This window comes from Moschus berezovskii, chromosome 24 (assembly GCF_049115385.1).
Source record: "Moschus berezovskii isolate FMDL1 chromosome 24, NW_MosBer_1.0, whole genome shotgun sequence".
Lineage (NCBI taxonomy): Eukaryota > Metazoa > Chordata > Mammalia > Artiodactyla > Moschidae > Moschus > Moschus berezovskii.
The window spans coordinates 8,997,575-9,016,304 of NC_142483.1; the positions used below are offsets into that span (position 1 = coordinate 8,997,575).

Genomic DNA, 18,730 nt, shown 5'->3' on the forward strand with positions numbered 1-18,730 from the left:
TTCAGTTTCTACTTTCTCACCTCTTCCAACTTATTGAGACTGAGTCCTTAACTCTCAGAGGCCTACTCTGTGTGTGTGTGCCTCTGTGTGTCTATGTACATGTGTGTCTATGTGTATGTGTGTGTCTGTGTGTTTGTCTATGTGTATACGTATGTATGTGTGAACATAGAGAAGTTTGAGGCCCCTATTCCTTCCAGGAGGGCATGGGGGGAGGCAGCAGGCCCAGAAGCTCCAGGACAGCATCTCCCTGCTCAGGTCCCTCCCGAGCCCTTCACCCGCCTCTGCCCTCCTCTTCCAACACCCAGCAGGATGAACGGAGACCTGCTGTGTGTGCAGTGTTGGTGGGAAATCTGTTCCTGCTCACGTGGAGCTGACAGTCCACAAGGGGCCAGGCTTCCCGCCTTGTTAAACAGTCACAGAGACGCAGTTCAGTCTCAGGGTTAAGCCTGCAGTTTCAACGCCCAGACTATTCCACCTGCTCTTGACAAACATAACTAGAGAATCCCACAATATTTGCCTTTTCCTGTTGCATTGAGACACATCTCTGTTTCTGTACCTGGTCCCAGATTTCAGTGGTGGGTTTGTGCTTACGGATCACATGGTATAAAAATTTGCACCATTAAACATGAGCATCCTGCTCATTGGGGTTGAAGATTTCTCCATGAGTGTGTGAGACACACAGAGTGCCACACAGATCACATCACTGTTTGCTTCAATGTTCAGACACTGCCCATGTCCTGCCCACTCCCCATTTTCTATCTGACCTTTGCTCTGGGGCAGATGGAAGCCCTGGGGAATTTGAATCCAGGGAGCAGCTTCAACTAACCATTGGAGGAACTAGATGGAAAAACACTTCCTCTTCCTCCCTCCTTGGGTGGCCCACTCCCAGGTGTGTCACCTCTGTCTGATGTCCCCAGCTGGCTTTAGTCTCAGCCATGCACTTCAGTGACCTCTTCGTTGAATGTACTCTTCTGACTCAGGTCCTGCCCTGTCTCACGTCTCTACATCCCTGCTTCAGCTTTCTGGAATTGCCTCCCAGACAAACCACTTCTGCTAAATGATTGTCTTAGGTCTGCTTCTGGGTAAACCTGAACCAAGACACAGATTCCTTTCTCTGAGAGGGACAGAGGGTAGGATCTCACAGAGCATGTACTCTGTCACCTGTTAGGCTTGTCTCCTCTTGGTGAACAGGTGAGGCTGAATCAGGAAGATTAGAGGAAAACAATAGAATGGGAAAGACTAGAGATCTCAAGAAAATTAGAGATACCAAGGGACCATTTCATGCAAAGATGGGCTCGATAAAGGACAGAAATGGTATGGACCTAACAAACAGAAGATATTAAGAAGAGGTGGCAAGAATACACAGAACTATACAAAAAAGATCTTTATGACCCAGATGATCAAGATGGTGTGATCACTCACCTAGAGCCAGACATCTTGGAATGTGAAGTCAAGTGGGCCTTAGGGAAAATCACTAAGAACAAAGCTAGTGGAGGTGATGGAATTCCAGTTGAGCTATTTCGAATTGTAAAATATGATGCTGTTAACATGTTGCACTCAATATGCCAGCAAATTTGGGAAACTCAGCAGTGGCCTCAGGACTGGAAAAGGTTGGTTTTCATTCCAATCTCAAAGAAAGGCAATGTCAAAGAATGTTCAAACTACCACACAATTGCCCTCATCTCACACACTAGTAAAGTAATGTTCAAAATTCTCCAAGTGAGGCTTCAACAGTATGTGAACCGAGAACTTCCAGATGTTTGAGCTGGATTTAGAAAAGGCAGAGGAACCAGAGCTCAAATTGTCAACATCTGTTGGATCATAGAAAAAGCAGGAGAGTTCCAGAAAAACATTTACTTCTGCTTTATTGACTATGCCAAAGCCTTTGACTGTGTGGACCACAACAAACTGGAAAATTCTTAAAGAGATGGGAATACCAGACCACCTTACCTGCTTCCTGAGAAATCTATATGCAGGTCAAGAAGCAACAGTTAGAACTGGACATGGAACGATAGACTGGTTCCAAACTGGGAAAGGAGTGCATCAAGGCTGTATATTGTCACCCTGCTTATTTAACTTATATGCATAGTACTTCATGAGAAATGCTGGATTCAATGCTGGATGAAGCACAAACTGGAATCAAGATTGCTGGGAGAAATATCAATAACCTCAGATATGCAGATGGCACCACTCTTATGGCAGAAAGCGAAGCAGAACTAAAGAGCCTCATGATGAAAGTGAAAGAGGAGAGTGAAAAAGCTGGCTTAAAGCTCAACATTTAAAAAACTGAGGTCATGGCAACCAGTTCCATCACTTCCTGGCAAATAATTGGGGAAATAATGGAAATGGTGACAGACTTTATTTTCTTGGGCTCCAAAATCACTGCAGATGGTGACTGCAGCCATGAAATTAAAAGATGCTTGCTCCTTGGAAGAGATGATATGACAAACCTTGACAACATATTAAAAAGCAGAGACATTACTTTTCCAACAAAGGTCCGTCTACTTAAAGCTATGCTTTTTCCAGTAGCTATGTATGAATTTGAGATTGGATCATAAAGAAAACTGAGCCCCAAAGAATTGATGCTTTTGAAATGTGGTGTTGGAGAAGACTCTTGAGAGACCCTTGGACTGCAAGGAGATCCTACCAGTCAATCCTAAAGAAAATCAGTCCTGCATATTCACTGGAAGGACTGATGCTAAAGTTGAAGCTCAAATACTTTGGCCACCTGAAACGAAGAACTGAGTCACTGGAAAAGACTCTGATGCTGGGAAAGATGGAAGGCAGGAGAAGGGGACGACAGAGGATGAGATGGTTGGATGTCATCACTGACTCAATGGACATGAGTTTGAGCAAGCTTTGGGAGTTGGTGATGGACAGAAAAGCCTGCGTGCTGCAGTCCATGGGGTTGCAAAGAGCTGAACATGACTGAGCGGCTGAACTGACTAAACTGAAAGGAACCTCATGCATCTCACTCTACATCACTCCTCACTGTAGGAGGAAACCCTACAGGGAAACTGAGGGCTCTTCTGTGTTTGTGTCAGTAATACAGGCTTGCCAGAGCCAATTGTTCAATGGTCAGGATTTTTTTTTTTAGGTGCTTGTTAAGCTCTTGGTGGGTTCCCTGGAAGCTCAATTGGTAAAGAATCTTCCTGCAATGCAGGAGATCCCGGTTCGATTCCTGGGTTGGGAAGATCCTCTGGAGAAGGGATATGCTACCCACTGCAGTATTCTTTGGCTTTTCTTGTGGCTCCACCTGCAATGTGGTTGATCTGGGTTCAATCCCTGGGTTGGGAAGATCCCTTGGAGAAGGGAATGGCTACTCACTCCAGTATTCTGGCCTGGAGAATTCCATGGACTGTACAGTCTATAGTGTTGCAAAAAGACACGACTAAACGACTTGCATTTTCATTTGAAACTCTTGGTAGCTTCAAATCAGTAGACGTTCCTGCCAGAGTATTGATGCCTCCCATGCTCTGTGCTGCCCCGTCCTGTCTGTGCTGCTGAGGCAATGAGAACTGCAGGGAGGAGAGCTGCTGCCTGAACACACAGCCGGAGTCCGCTGTTGGTGATAAAACTGAGTAGCATCTGTCTTTACTTCCCAAAGCACATACAAGTCAAAACCTTGGAGGAGCTGCTGGAAGGGCTGTTTCTACCTTCCCAGGGCACCTGTGGGCAGATGGAATACCTCTGCTAGGACAAGCCAGTCAGTGGGGAGGGAACACAGAGGCACCGAGGAAAGGGGGAGGAGTGTGTGGGCCTCGTGTGAAGGGCCTGTCTTCCTCCATCCTCCCGGAAATTGATGTCTGGATGGGCTCAGCTCACTTCCTGCTCAAATGTCGTGGTCTCCCAGGAGGCTCACCCTGAGATCCTGAGGGTTTGCAAAGATGGAAGATGGGACTTCAGTCTGAAGTGTAAGCAAATATAAAGTTTCAGAGGCAAGAAGGCACAGGGAGGGTTTCAGGCTTACCTAGAAGCCAGTAATCAGGTGTATTGCCAATTATTTTCTACTGTGAACATCTCCTTTTCCTCATTTGCGTTGGGAAAAGGATACAGTTTGACCAAGAGGCCACTAGGGCAATACCTGGACTGCGAAACCAGTTACACAGAGGCCCACCTCTCCTTCCTTCTCCAAGGTTGATGTGTAACCAGTACACCTTCCGAGGGGCCCTGGCCAAGTTCCCAAGGGTCCCATAGGAAAACTGAGACCAATAGCAACCCCAGAACTCACAACTACATGATCTTTCCTCCTGAAACTTGTACAAGAATTTCCTTCTTGGCTTGTGGCCTGTCTATTTCTTTGGTCCATTATCCTCTCAGCCAGCTGTGTTCTCAAAACCCCACACACTGGCCACCCCAGCTTGGTGTCCCTACCAGGGCATGGGACAGGAAGTCACTTGAGGTCAAATCAGAAAAGACTTCCTGAAGGCTGCGGGACCCAAGATGAGGAGGTGCTGAGTCTCCTTGGACATCGGTGAAGGCTTCCTAAGGAAGAAGGTCAGGGCAAGCAGAAGAATCAGGGGAAGAGATGGGAGACGAGCAGGTGGCTCTGAGGTGCCTGAGTGTTTGGGACACCCAAGGCCTGCAGGCAGGGGGAATGGACAACACCGAGCATCAAGCTCCAAACCTTGCTGCCCCTGACTCAAGGCAGCAGGTGAAATGGTCAAATCAGTGGTTTGCAGGATCCCTAGATAGTGGTGTGGAGGGTGGACAGTGGTCAGGGGAGAGCTGGGAACATGCTCCCTAGAAACTGCATAAAGAAAAGGCTTAACCTAACCTAAGTATGGGAGAAGGCAATGGCACCCCACTCCAGTACTCTTGCCTGGAAAATCCCATGGACGGAGGAGCCTGGTAGGCTGCAGTCCATGGTGTCACTAAGACTCGGACATGAGTGAGCGATGTCACTTTCACTTTTCTTTTAACCTAAGTATTTAGTGAGGACTCTCCATCCTGTGGTTGCCTTCACTGTGAGAGAGAACAAAGAACTGTGGTCATGATACAGATGACGCTTCTTCATACTTAGTTGGGGAGGTACCATGGTAACTGCCCAGGCATCTGGCCATAGGAAATATATGACTGAGAAAGTAATCAGAAGAATCCAGAAGAGGAGACAGATGGAGCCAAGCTCCTGACTGGCTGAGAACTGAGCCCAGAGGACAGGATGGTGTGGCCTTGATGCCTGCCTTGGTACTGGCTTGGGGGGGGAGTTAGACTCTAGACATGATGACACTGTCAATCATTCATGAAAGTTGTTGAGTGCCTACTGGCCAAGAGCCTTGAGCTGGAGATTTATTATTGAATAAAAGACGCTTGCTCCTTGGAAGGAAAGTTATGACCAACCTAGATAGTATATTAAAAAGCAGAGACATTACTTTGCCAAAAAAAGTCCGTCTAGTCAAGGCAATGGTTTTTCCCGTGGTCATGTATGGATGTGAGAGTTGGACTGTGAAGAAAGCTGATCGCCGAAGAATCGATGCTTTTGAACTGTGGTGTTGGAGAAGACTCTTGAGAGTCCCTTATACTGCAAGGAGATCCAACCAGTCCATTCTAAAGGAGATCAATCCTGGATGTTCATTGGAGGGACTGATGCTAAAGCTGAAACTGCAATACTTTGGCCACCTCATGCGACGAGTTGACTCACTGGAAAAGACTCTGATGCTGGGAAAGGTTGGGGGCGGGAGGAGAAGGGGACGGCGGAGAATGAGATGACTGGGTGGCATCACCGACTCTGTGGACATGAGTTTGAGTATACTCCGGGAGTTGGTGATGGACAGGGAGGCCTGGCGTGCTGTGATTCATGGGGTCGCGGAGAGTCGGACACGACTGAGCAACTGAACTGAACTGAACTGAACTGATGTGAAGCTTGTGGTAAAGAACACGCCTGCCAGTTTAGAAGATGTAAGATGTATGCGTTTGATCCCTGGATGGGCAAGATTCCCTGGAGAAGGGCACGGCAACCCACTCCAGTTCCTGCTTGGAGAATCTCATGGAAAGAGGATCCTGGTGGGCTACAGTCCATGGGGTCACAAAGAGTTGGACATGTTGAAGTGACTTAGCACACACACATGCAAAGTCCTTTAAATTTCTGTCAGGTGTGCAGGTGTAAGACAGAGTTCGGACTCCTCCTTCTCCTAAGGACTCAACGATTTTGAGCAAACCAGCCGATGACACTCATGATGGTGTCCAGAAGAGACCAAGAAGAGGTCAGGGAGATAGAGAAACCCTTTCTTCACCTTGCACAGGGGCCTCCCTGCCCACTGCACAGAAATCCCATGAAGCAACAGCAGGGGCTGAGGCAAGTCCACCTCACGCCATGGGAGGAGGGCAGGGATGGGGCGGGTCAGGAAGACTCCAGGTTGAGCCTTTGCATCAGGGCCCAGGCCGAGCATAAAAGGAGGGTCCCTTGGGCTGTGAGGAGCAGACTGGGGACCATGGAGACCCAGAGGGCCAGCCTCTCGCTGGGGCGGTGGTCACTGTGGCTACTGCTGCTGGGACTAGTGCTGCCCTCGGCCAGCGCCCAGGCCCTCAGCTACAGGGACGCCGTGCTTCGTGCTGTGGATCAGCTCAATGAGCGGTCCTCAGAAGCTTATCTCTACCGCCTCCTGGAGCTAGACCCGCCTCCCAAGGATGTGAGTTGGGGAGGAGGTTTTCTAGGTGAGGGGCAGGGAGAGAGATCAGAGAAGGAAGAATGAGCCTGAACCCAGTTTCCCTCCCCACTTTAATCCGTCACCAGGATGAAGGTCTGGGGACTCGAAAGCCTGTGAGCTTCACGGTGAAGGAGACTGTGTGCCCCAGGACGACTCAGCAGTCCCCGGAGCAGTGTGACTTCAAGGAGAAAGGGGTGAGGCTGGGGTTTGGGGCAATGTTTCCCAGGAAGCTGAACAGGGGGGTGCTGGGAAGGTTTCCTGTGCCTGGGGTGTGGCTGGGAGGGTATGGCCAAGGGGATTCCAGTTTGACCTTGAGGCTCTCCTTCCAGCTGGTGAAACAGTGTGTGGGGACAGTCACCCTGAACCCGTCCAATGACCAGTTTGACCTAAACTGTAATGAGGTGAGTGGTTCCTTCTGGACTGGGGGGTTTCTAGGGAAGGTAGTGTGTGGAACATCCTTTGTACCAATGACCCGCTGCCCCATCCAGGGCAGAGAGAGGCCCTCCTGCCCTCACCCCTCGTTCCCTAAGCCCCAGGTCTCCAGCCCTGGGGCTGCCTCCCTTAGAGCAGTGCTTCTCTAATGAGCTTCCCATCTGGGATTTGACATGAGATGAATTCTCAGGTCCCACTCAGACTTCCTGAATCTGACACTGGGGTGGGGCCCAGCCATTTGGATTTTCACAAGACCTCCAGGGAATTGTGACTGAGCTCAGCTTTGACACACTGACCGCAGTCATGGGCTTTCAGCCTCTGATCTCATCCAGCTTCGCTGGAATGTGCTTGTGACCCTGGGAAGCCCCATGCCATCTGTGGGCCTCAGTTTCTTCTCTGTCTGTGGTGTGGAGATTCAACCACATGCTCCACGGGTCACAGCCAGAGTGTGACCTGGGGTGCCAAGGCTCCTTGGGCAACCTGGGAAGGCCGAGGTGTGTGTTCTGGGTGGATGTCAAGTGTTAATCTTGAGTCAGCCCCACAAGAAGCCTGTGTCTTCTTGTTTCACAGCTCCAGAGTGTCAGGATACGCTGGCCATGGCGATTGTGGCCTTTCTGGCCCAGATTCCGAGGTTGATGCAGAAGGACTGTCGGATCTTGAGCCTGGGGGAAGAGTCCTAAGTGTCTGATTTGTTCTGATTCAGGCTTCATGACAGTCAAAATAAAATCTTGTGAAAACAGCTTCCTCCAGGCTTTAACTTCACTTGTCTCCTCTTGTCCCACTTATTAGGGCCATTTCCCTAACACTGGGAGGCCTCCCACATATGTGTGTATGTGTGTGTGTGTGTGTATGTGTGTGTGCATCTATGAGTGTGTGTGTCTCTGAGTGTGTGTGTCTAAGAGTGTGTGTGTATGTGTGTGTATCTATGAGTGTGTGTGTCTATGTGTGTGTGTCTATGTGTGTATGTATGAATGTGTGTGTCTATGTGTGTGTGTGTGTATGTGTGTGTGCGTCTGTGTGTATGTGTCTATGTGTGTGTGTGAGATGACTCCTGTGAACACAGAGAAGCTTGAGGCCTCTGTTCCTTCCAGGAGGGCACAGGGGAGGCAGCAGCCCCAGGAGCTCCAGGACAGCGTCTCCTGCCTCGGGTCCCTCCCGAGCCCTTGTCCCGCCCCTGCCCTCCTCCTCCAACACCCAGTAGGGTGTAAGGAGACCTGCCGTGGGTGCAGTGCTGGTGGGAATGCTGCTCCTGTTCACGTGGGGCTGACAGTCCGTGAGGGGCCCGGCTTCCCACCTTGTGAAACTCTCACAGAGACGAAGTTCAGTCTCAGGGATAAGCCTGCAGGTGCAACGCCCAGGACATGCCTCTTGCCCTCGACAGGGTTAATTCTGGAATAGCCCATGCCTCCTGGCTTTCCCTGTGGCACTGAGACTCAACACTTTCTTCAGCTGGGTCTCAGATGTCAGTGGTGGGTGTGTGCTTAGCGATCACATAGTATAAAAATTTGCACCATTTAAAGAAGTATCCTGCTCATCGGGGGGAAGATTTCTCCACGAGGGTGTGAGAGGCAGAGTGGCACAGAGGTCACACGTCTATTTGCCTGTGTGCTTCAGACACGGTCCAAGTCCTGCCCTTTCCCCATTCTCTAGCTGACCTTTGCTCTGAGGCAGACAGGAAGCACTAGGGAGTTTGTATCAGGGAGCAGCTTCAACTGACCATTGGGGGAACTTGCTGTAAAAACATCTCTTCCTCACTGCCTCGGGGGCCCACCTCCAGACCATCACACCTCTGCCTGAGGTCCCCAGCTGGGCTGAGCTCCTGTCATCCACTTTAGTACCTGTTATTGACACCTCTTCTTCTCACTCAAGTCCTGCCCTGACTCCTCTGTCTATACTTTGGCTGGCTTTTTCTGGAATTACCTCGCAAACAAACTCCTTCCCCTAAACGCTTGCCTTCAGTCTCCTTCTGGCCAATGTGAACCAAGACATATTCCCCTGCTGAGAAGAACAGAGGGTAGGATCTCTCAGAGCACTTGCTTGTTACCTGTCAGGCTTGTCTCGTCTTGGTGAGCAGGTGGGTTCATAGCAGACAGGCTGGAGGAACCTTCTCTACACCGTCGTCTGCTGTGGGGGGAAACCCTACAACGGGGACTCAGAGCTGTGATGTGACTGTGCCCGAGGACCCAGGCTTGGCAGAGCCAAGTGTTAAGTGGTCAGGTTTTTTTCCTTTTTGAGCTGGCTGTTACACTCTTGGTAGCTTGAAATCAGCCATGGTGGAAATATTTATACCATGGAAATTGGCAAATGCTCCACATTAGGCCCGTCACTGCTGGCACATCCCAGCCCCACCGGAGAGAGGGACCACTCATCAGGATGACATAGCATCTGTGCAGGCCACATCTGTTTTCAGTTGTTCCCCGTGAGTGCCCATCCTGCTTCCATGGCCACCCACCTATCTCCTCGGGCCACTCTCGTCCTTCACATTCTACACTGGCGTTGACCAGATGTTCCTTGCTGTGGAGGAGGCTTCAGCGTGCGCAGGTAAGCGCTGATTGCAGAAAGGGGTAGATGCTTACGTTGGTTCCCTCTGAACCCTAGAGCAGGGAGCTGAAGTGGTCCCTGGCAGGGAGGTCTGCAGGCCTTCCCATGCCTTCTAAGGGGATTGGCTTCTGAGTGTCTGCTGTTCGATCCCTGGACCTCTTAATCCCGAAGAACAAATGCCAGATCCCTCCATTAATGTCTTTGAGCATCAGGCCAGGGCAGTGGCCACGAGAGGAGGGAAGAGCCTCTCGAGAGGCTGAGAGAGTGTGGGGCTGCCTGGGATGAGGTCCTGAAGACCAAATGAGGCCGGTTGGTTCCCTGACAGGCTGGACCGTGCACCGTGGTTATGAGAGCAAGGTCCCGGGCTGCTAAGCGTCTGGCTGTAGGTATGAGATGTGTGTAGGGGGAGAAGACAGTTCAGGTTTGACCCCTTTAGTTTGGGGGGGCCAGACGGATGCTGGTCTCTGGGCGGGGTGCTGGGCAGTAGGCATTCTTAGTGTCCTGCTCAGATCCTGTCACTGGGCTGCTGCCGTGAGGACCCCCAGCTGTTGGGACTGTGGGAGGTGGATGGTAATGGCTCACAGGTCCCCCTTCACAGCTGTCTTCACAGCCTCCCCCTCCCCAGGAGATGGCTGGGGTATTATGTCTCCTCTGCGCTTCGCCTGTGTAAGTGATTGCCTGTGAAGGGACTTGAAAGCCCAGCTCCCTCCTCAGTGAGCCCTAAAGCAGGGGTGCAACGCCAGTTCCAGGGCTTTTGTGGGTGAGGTTTAAGCTCGTCTCAGGGTAGAGCGCCTCCCTGAGGGAGAGTTTGGGTCACCCAGCTGAGTCTGCCATTTCCTAGTGAGGGGGTCCTTGATTGAATGGTTGACCTGTGGGTCTCATTTTCCTCATCAGCTGACCCACAGAGAGCGCTGGTGGGTGTTCCCAGATGTCTGGGGGGCACTGTTTGGGACTGGATTCTGGTTCTCCTTACCCCCGTGTCTCAGGGACAGGAAGGATGGCTGGGAGGAGCAAAGGAGGGAGCTGTGCGGGATCAGGGCTCCTATCTGAGTTTGTTGGTGTGAAAGGTGCACGCGGGTTTCTCAAGGATCAGATGCAGAGTCGGGGACATGCTGGCTGTGGACAAGGGCTGTGTTGTCTTTCCTGAGAAGACCTCAGCCCTAACAGGCTGTGAGGACTAAACCAGAAAAGCTGGTTGCTCAGGGCATAGAAAGCATGCTTCTTACCATGGGAGGTGCCATCAAGGACCTCGCTGAGGACCCTACACAGAATTCTGGAGGATGGGGGAGGGGACTTCAGTCTGAAGTGTGAGCCAATGCAAAGGCCCAGAGTCAAGAAAGCACAGGGAGGGTTTCAGGCTTACCCAATAGCCAGTAACCATGTATATTGCTGGTAATTTTCTATTGTAATCACCTCCCTTTCCTTCTTTGACTTGGGAAAAGGAGACAGCTTGACCAAGAGGCCACTAGGGCAAGACCCGGGCTGTGAAACCAGGTTGCACCTGGGCCCACCTCTCCTTCTCTCTCCAAGGCTGATGTGTAACCAGCACCATCCATCCAGCTGCCACTTTCCGAGGGGCCCCAGCCAACTGCCCAGAGTCCCACAGGCCAACACAAGCCAAGAGCTACCCCTGGCCTCCAGTCACATGGCCATCCCAACGGAAGCCGTATTAGAATAAGCTTCATGGTCTCTGAGCCCCTCTAACACTTTGGCTGCTTATGTCTCCCATCTGTGCTCTCTCTGCCACCCAGCACCAGCCCTCAAGCGTGGAGTCTCACCCACAGGACTGGACATGGAGTCAAATAAGAAGAAACATTCTGAGGGCTATGAGAGCCAAGAGGAGGAGATGCTGAGTATTCTTAGATGTCAGGGATGCCTTTCCAAGGAGAAAGGCCAGGGCAAGCTGAGGGATCAGGGGCAGAGATGGGAGACGAGCTGGAGGGTCCTATGGGCCTGAGTGATTGGGGTGGCCTGGGTCCTGATACCTGAGGCCTATAGGGTGGGGAGTGAGGAGAATAAGGAGACCCAACCATCCAGGCCCTAATGCCCCTGGCTCAAGGAAGCGGCTGAAATGCCCAAATCAGTGATTTGCAGGAGCCCCCTAGACAATGGTGTGGAGGGCAGACAGTGGTCAGGGCAGAGCCAGGAACACAGAGGAGGACTTTGTGCATTCCTGCTCCCCATTAGAGGAGAGAAGACGGGGTAGGGCCAGGGCAGGGGCGGTGGGAAGTCAGAGTGTCCTCAGGAAGAAGGAGCAGGTGGAGTTCCCAGGCTTCCAGCTCAGGGCTCCTGTGGCAGCAGCCAGCCAACAGTCCAATGTGGACAACCAGGGTGTTCATGGAACTCTTGAACCCAGAGACAGAGCAGTGACGTGTGTGCATGAGAAGCAGTGTCTTGAAAAGAGAAGGGACAGCCCCTGGAACATGTGAGGACTGGGAAGAAAAGCAGCCCAGATGCACCCGAGCCAGCCCTGCCTCCTAAGAGGAGACTCCCTGGAGGAGACTCAGCAGGAGAACTGATGGAGGAGCAGGGACCCAGGAGAGCAGCGACAGGGGAGAATCGGTCTTTGGAGGACAGATGGACTCTGCAGCCTGTGAAGATAAAGATAAGGCTTGAGTGCGGCCCCTGTCCTTAGGGAGGGCTGTGCAACCTGCGATGGCCTGAGTGTGAAACACAGCAAAGAAGTGTGCAGATGACCGTTTCAGCCAAAGTAACAGGCCAGGTTCGGTGGGTTCTGGGGACAGGCCATTTTTAGACTGAGAAAAGCAGTGCAGAGGAATCCAGGAGAGGAGACAAATGGAGCTCACTGTCTAGGCATGGGCACTAGAGGCTGGTGTGGGCCTTGTGTCTACCTAGGGACTGGCTGGTGTGTACATCTTTAGATGCGGTACTGTCATCCACTCACCAAATGTTAAGTGACTCTCCACTTGGTTCCAGGCAGTGCCAAGAGGTGGGGTCTGACTGATGAATATATTCCTTTAACCCGCATCCTGAGGAGGCCATGGTGTGGACTCAGAGGGGATGTAGACAGTGCCTGGCCCAACCCTCTCCTGGAGGACTCAACCCCTTTGAGCAATCCTGCCTGTGACACTTCCCAATGGACCCCAGGAGAGGCCGAGATAGTGTCAGGGAGATGGAGAAACCCTTTCTTCACCTTGCACAGGGGCCTCCCTGGCCACTATGCAGAAATCCCATGAAGCAACAGCAGGGGCTGAGGCAAGTCCACCTCACGCCATGGGAGGAGGGCAGGGATGGGGCGGGTCAGGAAGACTCCAGGTTGAGCCTTTGCATCAGGGCCCAGGCCGAGCATAAAAGGAGGGTCCCTTGGGCTGTGAGGAGCAGACTGGGGACCATGGAGACCCAGAGGGCCAGCCTCTCGCTGGGGCGGTGGTCACTGTGGCTACTGCTGCTGGGACTAGTGCTGCCCTCGGCCAGCGCCCAGGCCCTCAGCTACAGGGACGCCGTGCTTCGTGCTGTGGATCAGCTCAATGAGCGGTCCTCAGAAGCTTATCTCTACCGCCTCCTGGAGCTAGACCCGCCTCCCAAGGATGTGAGTTGGGGAGGAGGTTTTCTAGGTGAGGGGCAGGGAGAGAGATCAGAGAAGGAAGAATGAGCCTGAACCCAGTTTCCCTCCCCACTTTAATCCGTCACCAGGATGAAGGTCTGGGGACTCGAAAGCCTGTGAGCTTCACGGTGAAGGAGACTGTGTGCCCCAGGACGACTCAGCAGTCCCCGGAGCAGTGTGACTTCAAGGAGAAAGGGGTGAGGCTGGGGTTTGGGGCAATGTTTCCCAGGAAGCTGAACAGGGGGGTGCTGGGAAGGTTTCCTGTGCCTGGGGTGTGGCTGGGAGGGTATGGCCAAGGGGATTCCAGTTTGACCTTGAGGCTCTCCTTCCAGCTGGTGAAACAGTGTGTGGGGACAGTCACCCTGAACCCGTCCAATGACCAGTTTGACCTAAACTGTAATGAGGTGAGTGGTTCCTTCTGGACTGGGGGGTTTCTAGGGAAGGTAGTGTGTGGAACATCCTTTGTACCAATGACCCGCTGCCCCATCCAGGGCAGAGAGAGGCCCTCCTGCCCTCACCCCTCGTTCCCTAAGCCCCAGGTCTCCAGCCCTGGGGCTGCCTCCCTTAGAGCAGTGCTTCTCTAATGAGCTTCCCATCTGGGATTTGACATGAGATGAATTCTCAGGTCCCACTCAGACTTCCTGAATCTGACACTGGGGTAGGGCCCAGCCATTTGGATTTTCACAAGACCTCCAGGGAATTGTGACTGAGCTCAGCTTTGACACACTGACCGCAGTCATGGGTTTTCAGCCTCTGCTCTCATCCAGCTTCGCTGGAATGTGCTTGTGACCCTGGGAAGCCCCATGCCATCTGTGGGCCTCAGTTTCTTCTCTGTCTGTGGTGTGGAGATTCAACCACATGCTCCACGGGTCACAGCCAGAGTGTGACCTGGGGTGCCAAGGCTCCTTGGGCAACCTGGGAAGGCCGAGGTATGTGTTCTGGGTGGGTGTCAAGTGTTAATCTTGAGTCAGCCCCACAAGAAGCCTGTGTCTTCTTGTTTCACAGCTCCAGAGTGTCAGGATACGCTGGCCACGGCGATTTTGGCCTTTCTGGCCCAGATTCCGAGGTTGATGCAGAAGGACTGTCGGATCTTGAGCCTGGGGGAAGAGTCCTAAGTGTCTGATTTGTTCTGATTCAGGCTTCATGACAGTGAAAATAAAATCTTGTGAAAACAGCTTCCTCCAGGCTTTAACTTCACTTGTCTCCCCTTGTCCCACTTATCAGGGCCATATCCCTAACTCTGGGAGGCCTCCCACGTATGTGTGTGTGTGTGCATGTATGTGTGCTTCCATGTGTGTGTGTCTATGTGTGTGTCTATGAGTGTGTGTGTCTATGAGTGTGTGTTTCTATATGTGTGTGTGTCTATGTGTGTGTCTATGAGTGTGTGTGTCTATGAGTGTGTGTGTCTATGAGTGTGTGTGTCTCTGTGTGTGTGTATGTCTATGTGTGAGCCTATGTGTGTGTGTCTATATGTGTGTGTGTCTATGTGTGTGTGTGTATCTATGTGTGTGTGTGTGTCTGTGTGTTTGTATGAGTGTGTGTGTCTATGTGTGTGTGTGTGTATGTGTGTGTGCGTCTGTGTGTATGTGTCTATGTGTGTGTGTGAGATGACTCCTGTGAACACAGAGAAGCTTGAGGCCTCTGTTCCTTCCAGGAGGGCACAGGGGAGGCAGCAGCCCCAGGAGCTCCAGGACAGCGTCTCCTGCCTCGGGTCCCTCCCGAGCCCTTGTCCCGCCCCTGCCCTCCTCCTCCAACACCCAGTAGGGTGTAAGGAGACCTGCCGTGGGTGCAGTGCTGGTGGGAATGCTGCTCCTGTTCACGTGGGGCTGACAGTCCGTGAGGGGCCCGGCTTCCCACCTTGTGAAACTCTCACAGAGACGAAGTTCAGTCTCAGGGATAAGCCTGCAGGTGCAACGCCCAGGACATGCCTCTTGCCCTCGACAGGGTTAATTCTGGAATAGCCCATGCCTCCTGGCTTTCCCTGTGGCACTGAGACTCAACACTTTCTTCAGCTGGGTCTCAGATGTCAGTGGTGGGTGTGTGCTTAGCGACCACATAGTATAAAAATTTGCACCATTTAAAGAAGTATCCTGCTCATCGGGGGGAAGATTTCTCCACGAGGGTGTGAGAGGCAGAGTGGCACAGAGGTCACACGTCTATTTGCCTGTGTGCTTCAGACACGGTCCAAGTCCTGCCCTTTCCCCATTCTCTAGCTGACCTTTGCTCTGAGGCAGACAGGAAGCACTAGGGAGTTTGTATCAGGGAGCAGCTTCAACTGACCATTGGGGGAACTTGCTGTAAAAACATCTCCTCTTCCTCACTGCCTCGGGGGCCCACCTCCAGACCATCACACCTCTGCCTGAGGTCCCCAGCTGGGCTGAGCTCCTGTCATCCACTTTAGTACCTGTTATTGACACCTCTTCTTCTCACTCAAGTCCTGCCCTGACTCCTCTGTCTATACTTTTGCTGGCTTTTTCTGGAATTACCTCGCAAACAAACTCCTTCCCCTAAACGCTTGCCTTCAGTCTCCTTCTGGCCAATGTGAACCAAGACATATTCCCCTGCTGAGAAGAACAGAGGGTAGGATCTCTCAGAGCACTTGCTTGTTACCTGTCAGGCTTGTCTCGTCTTGGTGAGCAGGTGGGTTCATAGCAGACAGGCTGGAGGAACCTTCTCTACACCGTCGTCTGCTGTGGGGGGAAACCCTACAACGGGGACTCAGAGCTGTGATGTGACTGTGCCCGAGGACCCAGGCTTGGCAGAGCCAAGTGTTAAGTGGTCAGGTTTTTTTCCTTTTTGAGCTGGCTGTTACACTCTTGGTAGCTTGAAATCAGCCATGGTGGAAATATTTATACCATGGAAATTGGCAAATGCTCCACATTAGGCCCGTCACTGCTGGCACATCCCAGCCCCACCGGAGAGAGGGACCACTCATCAGGATGACATGGCATCTGTGCAGGCCACATCTGTTTTCAGTTGTTCCCCGTGAGTGCCCATCCTGCTTCCATGGCCACCCACCTATCTCCTCGGGCCACTCTCGTCCTTCACATTCTACACTGGCGTTGACCAGATGTTCCTTGCTGTGGAGGAGGCTTCAGCGTGCGCAGGTAAGCGCTGATTGCAGAAAGGGGTAGATGCTTACGTTGGTTCCCTCTGAACCCTAGAGCAGGGAGCTGAAGTGGTCCCTGGCAGGGAGGTCTGCAGGCCTTCCCATGCCTTCTAAGGGGATTGGCTTCTGAGTGTCTGCTGTTCGATCCCTGGACCTCTTAATCCCGAAGAACAAATGCCAGATCCCTCCATTAATGTCTTTGAGCATCAGGCCAGGGCAGTGGCCACGAGAGGAGGGAAGAGCCTCTCGAGAGGCTGAGAGAGTGTGGGGCTGCCTGGGATGAGGTCCTGAAGACCAAATGAGGCCGGTTGGTTCCCTGACAGGCTGGACCGTGCACCGTGGTTATGAGAGCAAGGTCCCGGGCTGCTAAGCGTCTGGCTGTAGGTATGAGATGTGTGTAGGGGGAGAAGACAGTTCAGGTTTGACCCCTTTAGTTTGGGGGGGCCAGACGGATGCTGGTCTCTGGGCGGGGTGCTGGGCAGTAGGCATTCTTAGTGTCCTGCTCAGATCCTGTCACTGGGCTGCTGCCGTGAGGACCCCCAGCTGTTGGGACTGTGGGAGGTGGATGGTAATGGCTCACAGGTCCCCCTTCACAGCTGTCTTCACAGCCTCCCCCTCCCCAGGAGATGGCTGGGGTATTATGTCTCCTCTGCGCTTCGCCTGTGTAAGTGATTGCCTGTGAAGGGACTTGAAAGCCCAGCTCCCTCCTCAGTGAGCCCTAAAGCAGGGGTGCAACGCCAGTTCCAGGGCTTTTGTGGGTGAGGTTTAAGCTCGTCTCAGGGTAGAGCGCCTCCCTGAGGGAGAGTTTGGGTCACCCAGCTGAGTCTGCCATTTCCTAGTGAGGGGGTCCTTGATTGAATGGTTGACCTGTGGGTCTCATTTTCCTCATCAGCTGACCCACAGAGAGCGCTGGTGGGTGTTCCCAGATGTCTGGGGGGCACTGTTTGGGACTGGATTCTGGTTCTCCTTACCCCCGTGTCTCAGGGACAGGAAGGATGGCTGGGAGGAGCAAAGGAGGGAGCTGTGCGGGATCAGGGCTCCTATCTGAGTTTGTTGGTGTGAAAGGTGCACGCGGGTTTCTCAAGGATCAGATGCAGAGTCGGGGACATGCTGGCTGTGGACAAGGGCTGTGTTGTCTTTCCTGAGAAGACCTCAGCCCTAACAGGCTGTGAGGACTAAACCAGAAAAGCTGGTTGCTCAGGGCATAGAAAGCATGCTTCTTACCATGGGAGGTGCCATCAAGGACCTCGCTGAGGACCCTACACAGAATTCTGGAGGATGGGGGAGGGGACTTCAGTCTGAAGTGTGAGCCAATGCAAAGGCCCAGAGGCAAGAAAGCACAGGGAGGGTTTCAGGCTTACCCAATAGCCAGTAACCATGTATATTGCTGGTAATTTTCTATTGTAATCACCTCCCTTTCCTTCTTTGACTTGGGAAAAGGAGACAGCTTGACCAAGAGGCCACTAGGGCAAGACCCGGGCTGTGAAACCAGGTTGCACCTGGGCCCACCTCTCCTTCTCTCTCCAAGGCTGATGTGTAACCAGCACCATCCATCCAGCTGCCACTTTCCGAGGGGCCCCAGCCAACTGCCCAGAGTCCCACAGGCCAACACAAGCCAAGAGCTACCCCTGGCCTCCAGTCACATGGCCATCCCAACGGAAGCCGTATTAGAATAAGCTTCATGGTCTCTGAGCCCCTCTAACACTTTGGCTGCTTATGTCTCCCATCTGTGCTCTCTCTGCCACCCAGCACCAGCCCTCAAGCGTGGAGTCTCACCCACAGGACTGGACATGGAGTCAAATAAGAAGAAACATTCTGAGGGCTATGAGAGCCAAGAGGAGGAGATGCTGAGTATTCTTAGATGTCAGGGATGCCTTTCCAAGGAGAAAGGCCAGGGCAAGCTGAGGGATCAGGGGCAGAGATGGGAGACGAGCTGGAGGGTCCTATGGGCCTGAGTGATTGGGGTGGCCTGGGTCCTGATACCTGAGGCCTATAGGGTGGGGAGTGAGGAGAATAAGGAGACCCAACCATCCAGGCCCTAATGCCCCTGGCTCAAGGAAGCGGCTGAAATGCCCAAATCAGTGATTTGCAGGAGCCCCCTAGACAATGGTGTGGAGGGCAGACAGTGGTCAGGGCAGAGCCAGGAACACAGAGGAGGACTTTGTGCATTCCTGCTCCCCGTTAGAGGAGAGAAGACGGGGTAGGGCCAGGGCAGGGGCGGTGGGAAGTCAGAGTGTCCTCAGGAAGAAGGAGCAGGTGGAGTTCCCAGGCTTCCAGCTCAGGGCTCCTGTGGCAGCAGCCAGCCAACAGTCCAATGTGGACAACCAGGGTGTTCATGGAACTCTTGAACCCAGAGACAGAGCAGTGACGTGTGTGCATGAGAAGCAGTGTCTTGAAAAGAGAAGGGACAGCCCCTGGAACATGTGAGGACTGGGA

General features: G+C 52.7%; 2 protein-coding genes across 2 annotated transcripts; both read left to right on the forward strand.

Moving 5' to 3' along the window:
• Positions 1-6,272: 6,272 nt before the first annotated feature.
• Positions 6,273-7,820, forward strand: LOC129547593 (cathelicidin-4-like). Its single transcript, XM_055413334.2, has 4 exons — positions 6,273-6,629; positions 6,734-6,841; positions 6,977-7,048; positions 7,650-7,820. The coding sequence occupies exons 1-4, from the start codon at positions 6,273-6,275 to the stop codon at positions 7,713-7,715; spliced, it is 603 nt and encodes a 200-aa protein (XP_055269309.2). The 3' UTR covers positions 7,716-7,820.
• A 4,993-nt stretch (positions 7,821-12,813) lies between these two features.
• On the forward strand, positions 12,814-14,364 carry LOC129547595 (cathelicidin-4-like). The gene is made up of 4 exons (XM_088831535.1): positions 12,814-13,170; positions 13,275-13,382; positions 13,518-13,589; positions 14,191-14,364. The coding sequence occupies exons 1-4, from the start codon at positions 12,814-12,816 to the stop codon at positions 14,254-14,256; spliced, it is 603 nt and encodes a 200-aa protein (XP_088687661.1). The 3' UTR covers positions 14,257-14,364.
• Positions 14,365-18,730: the final 4,366 nt, after the last annotated feature.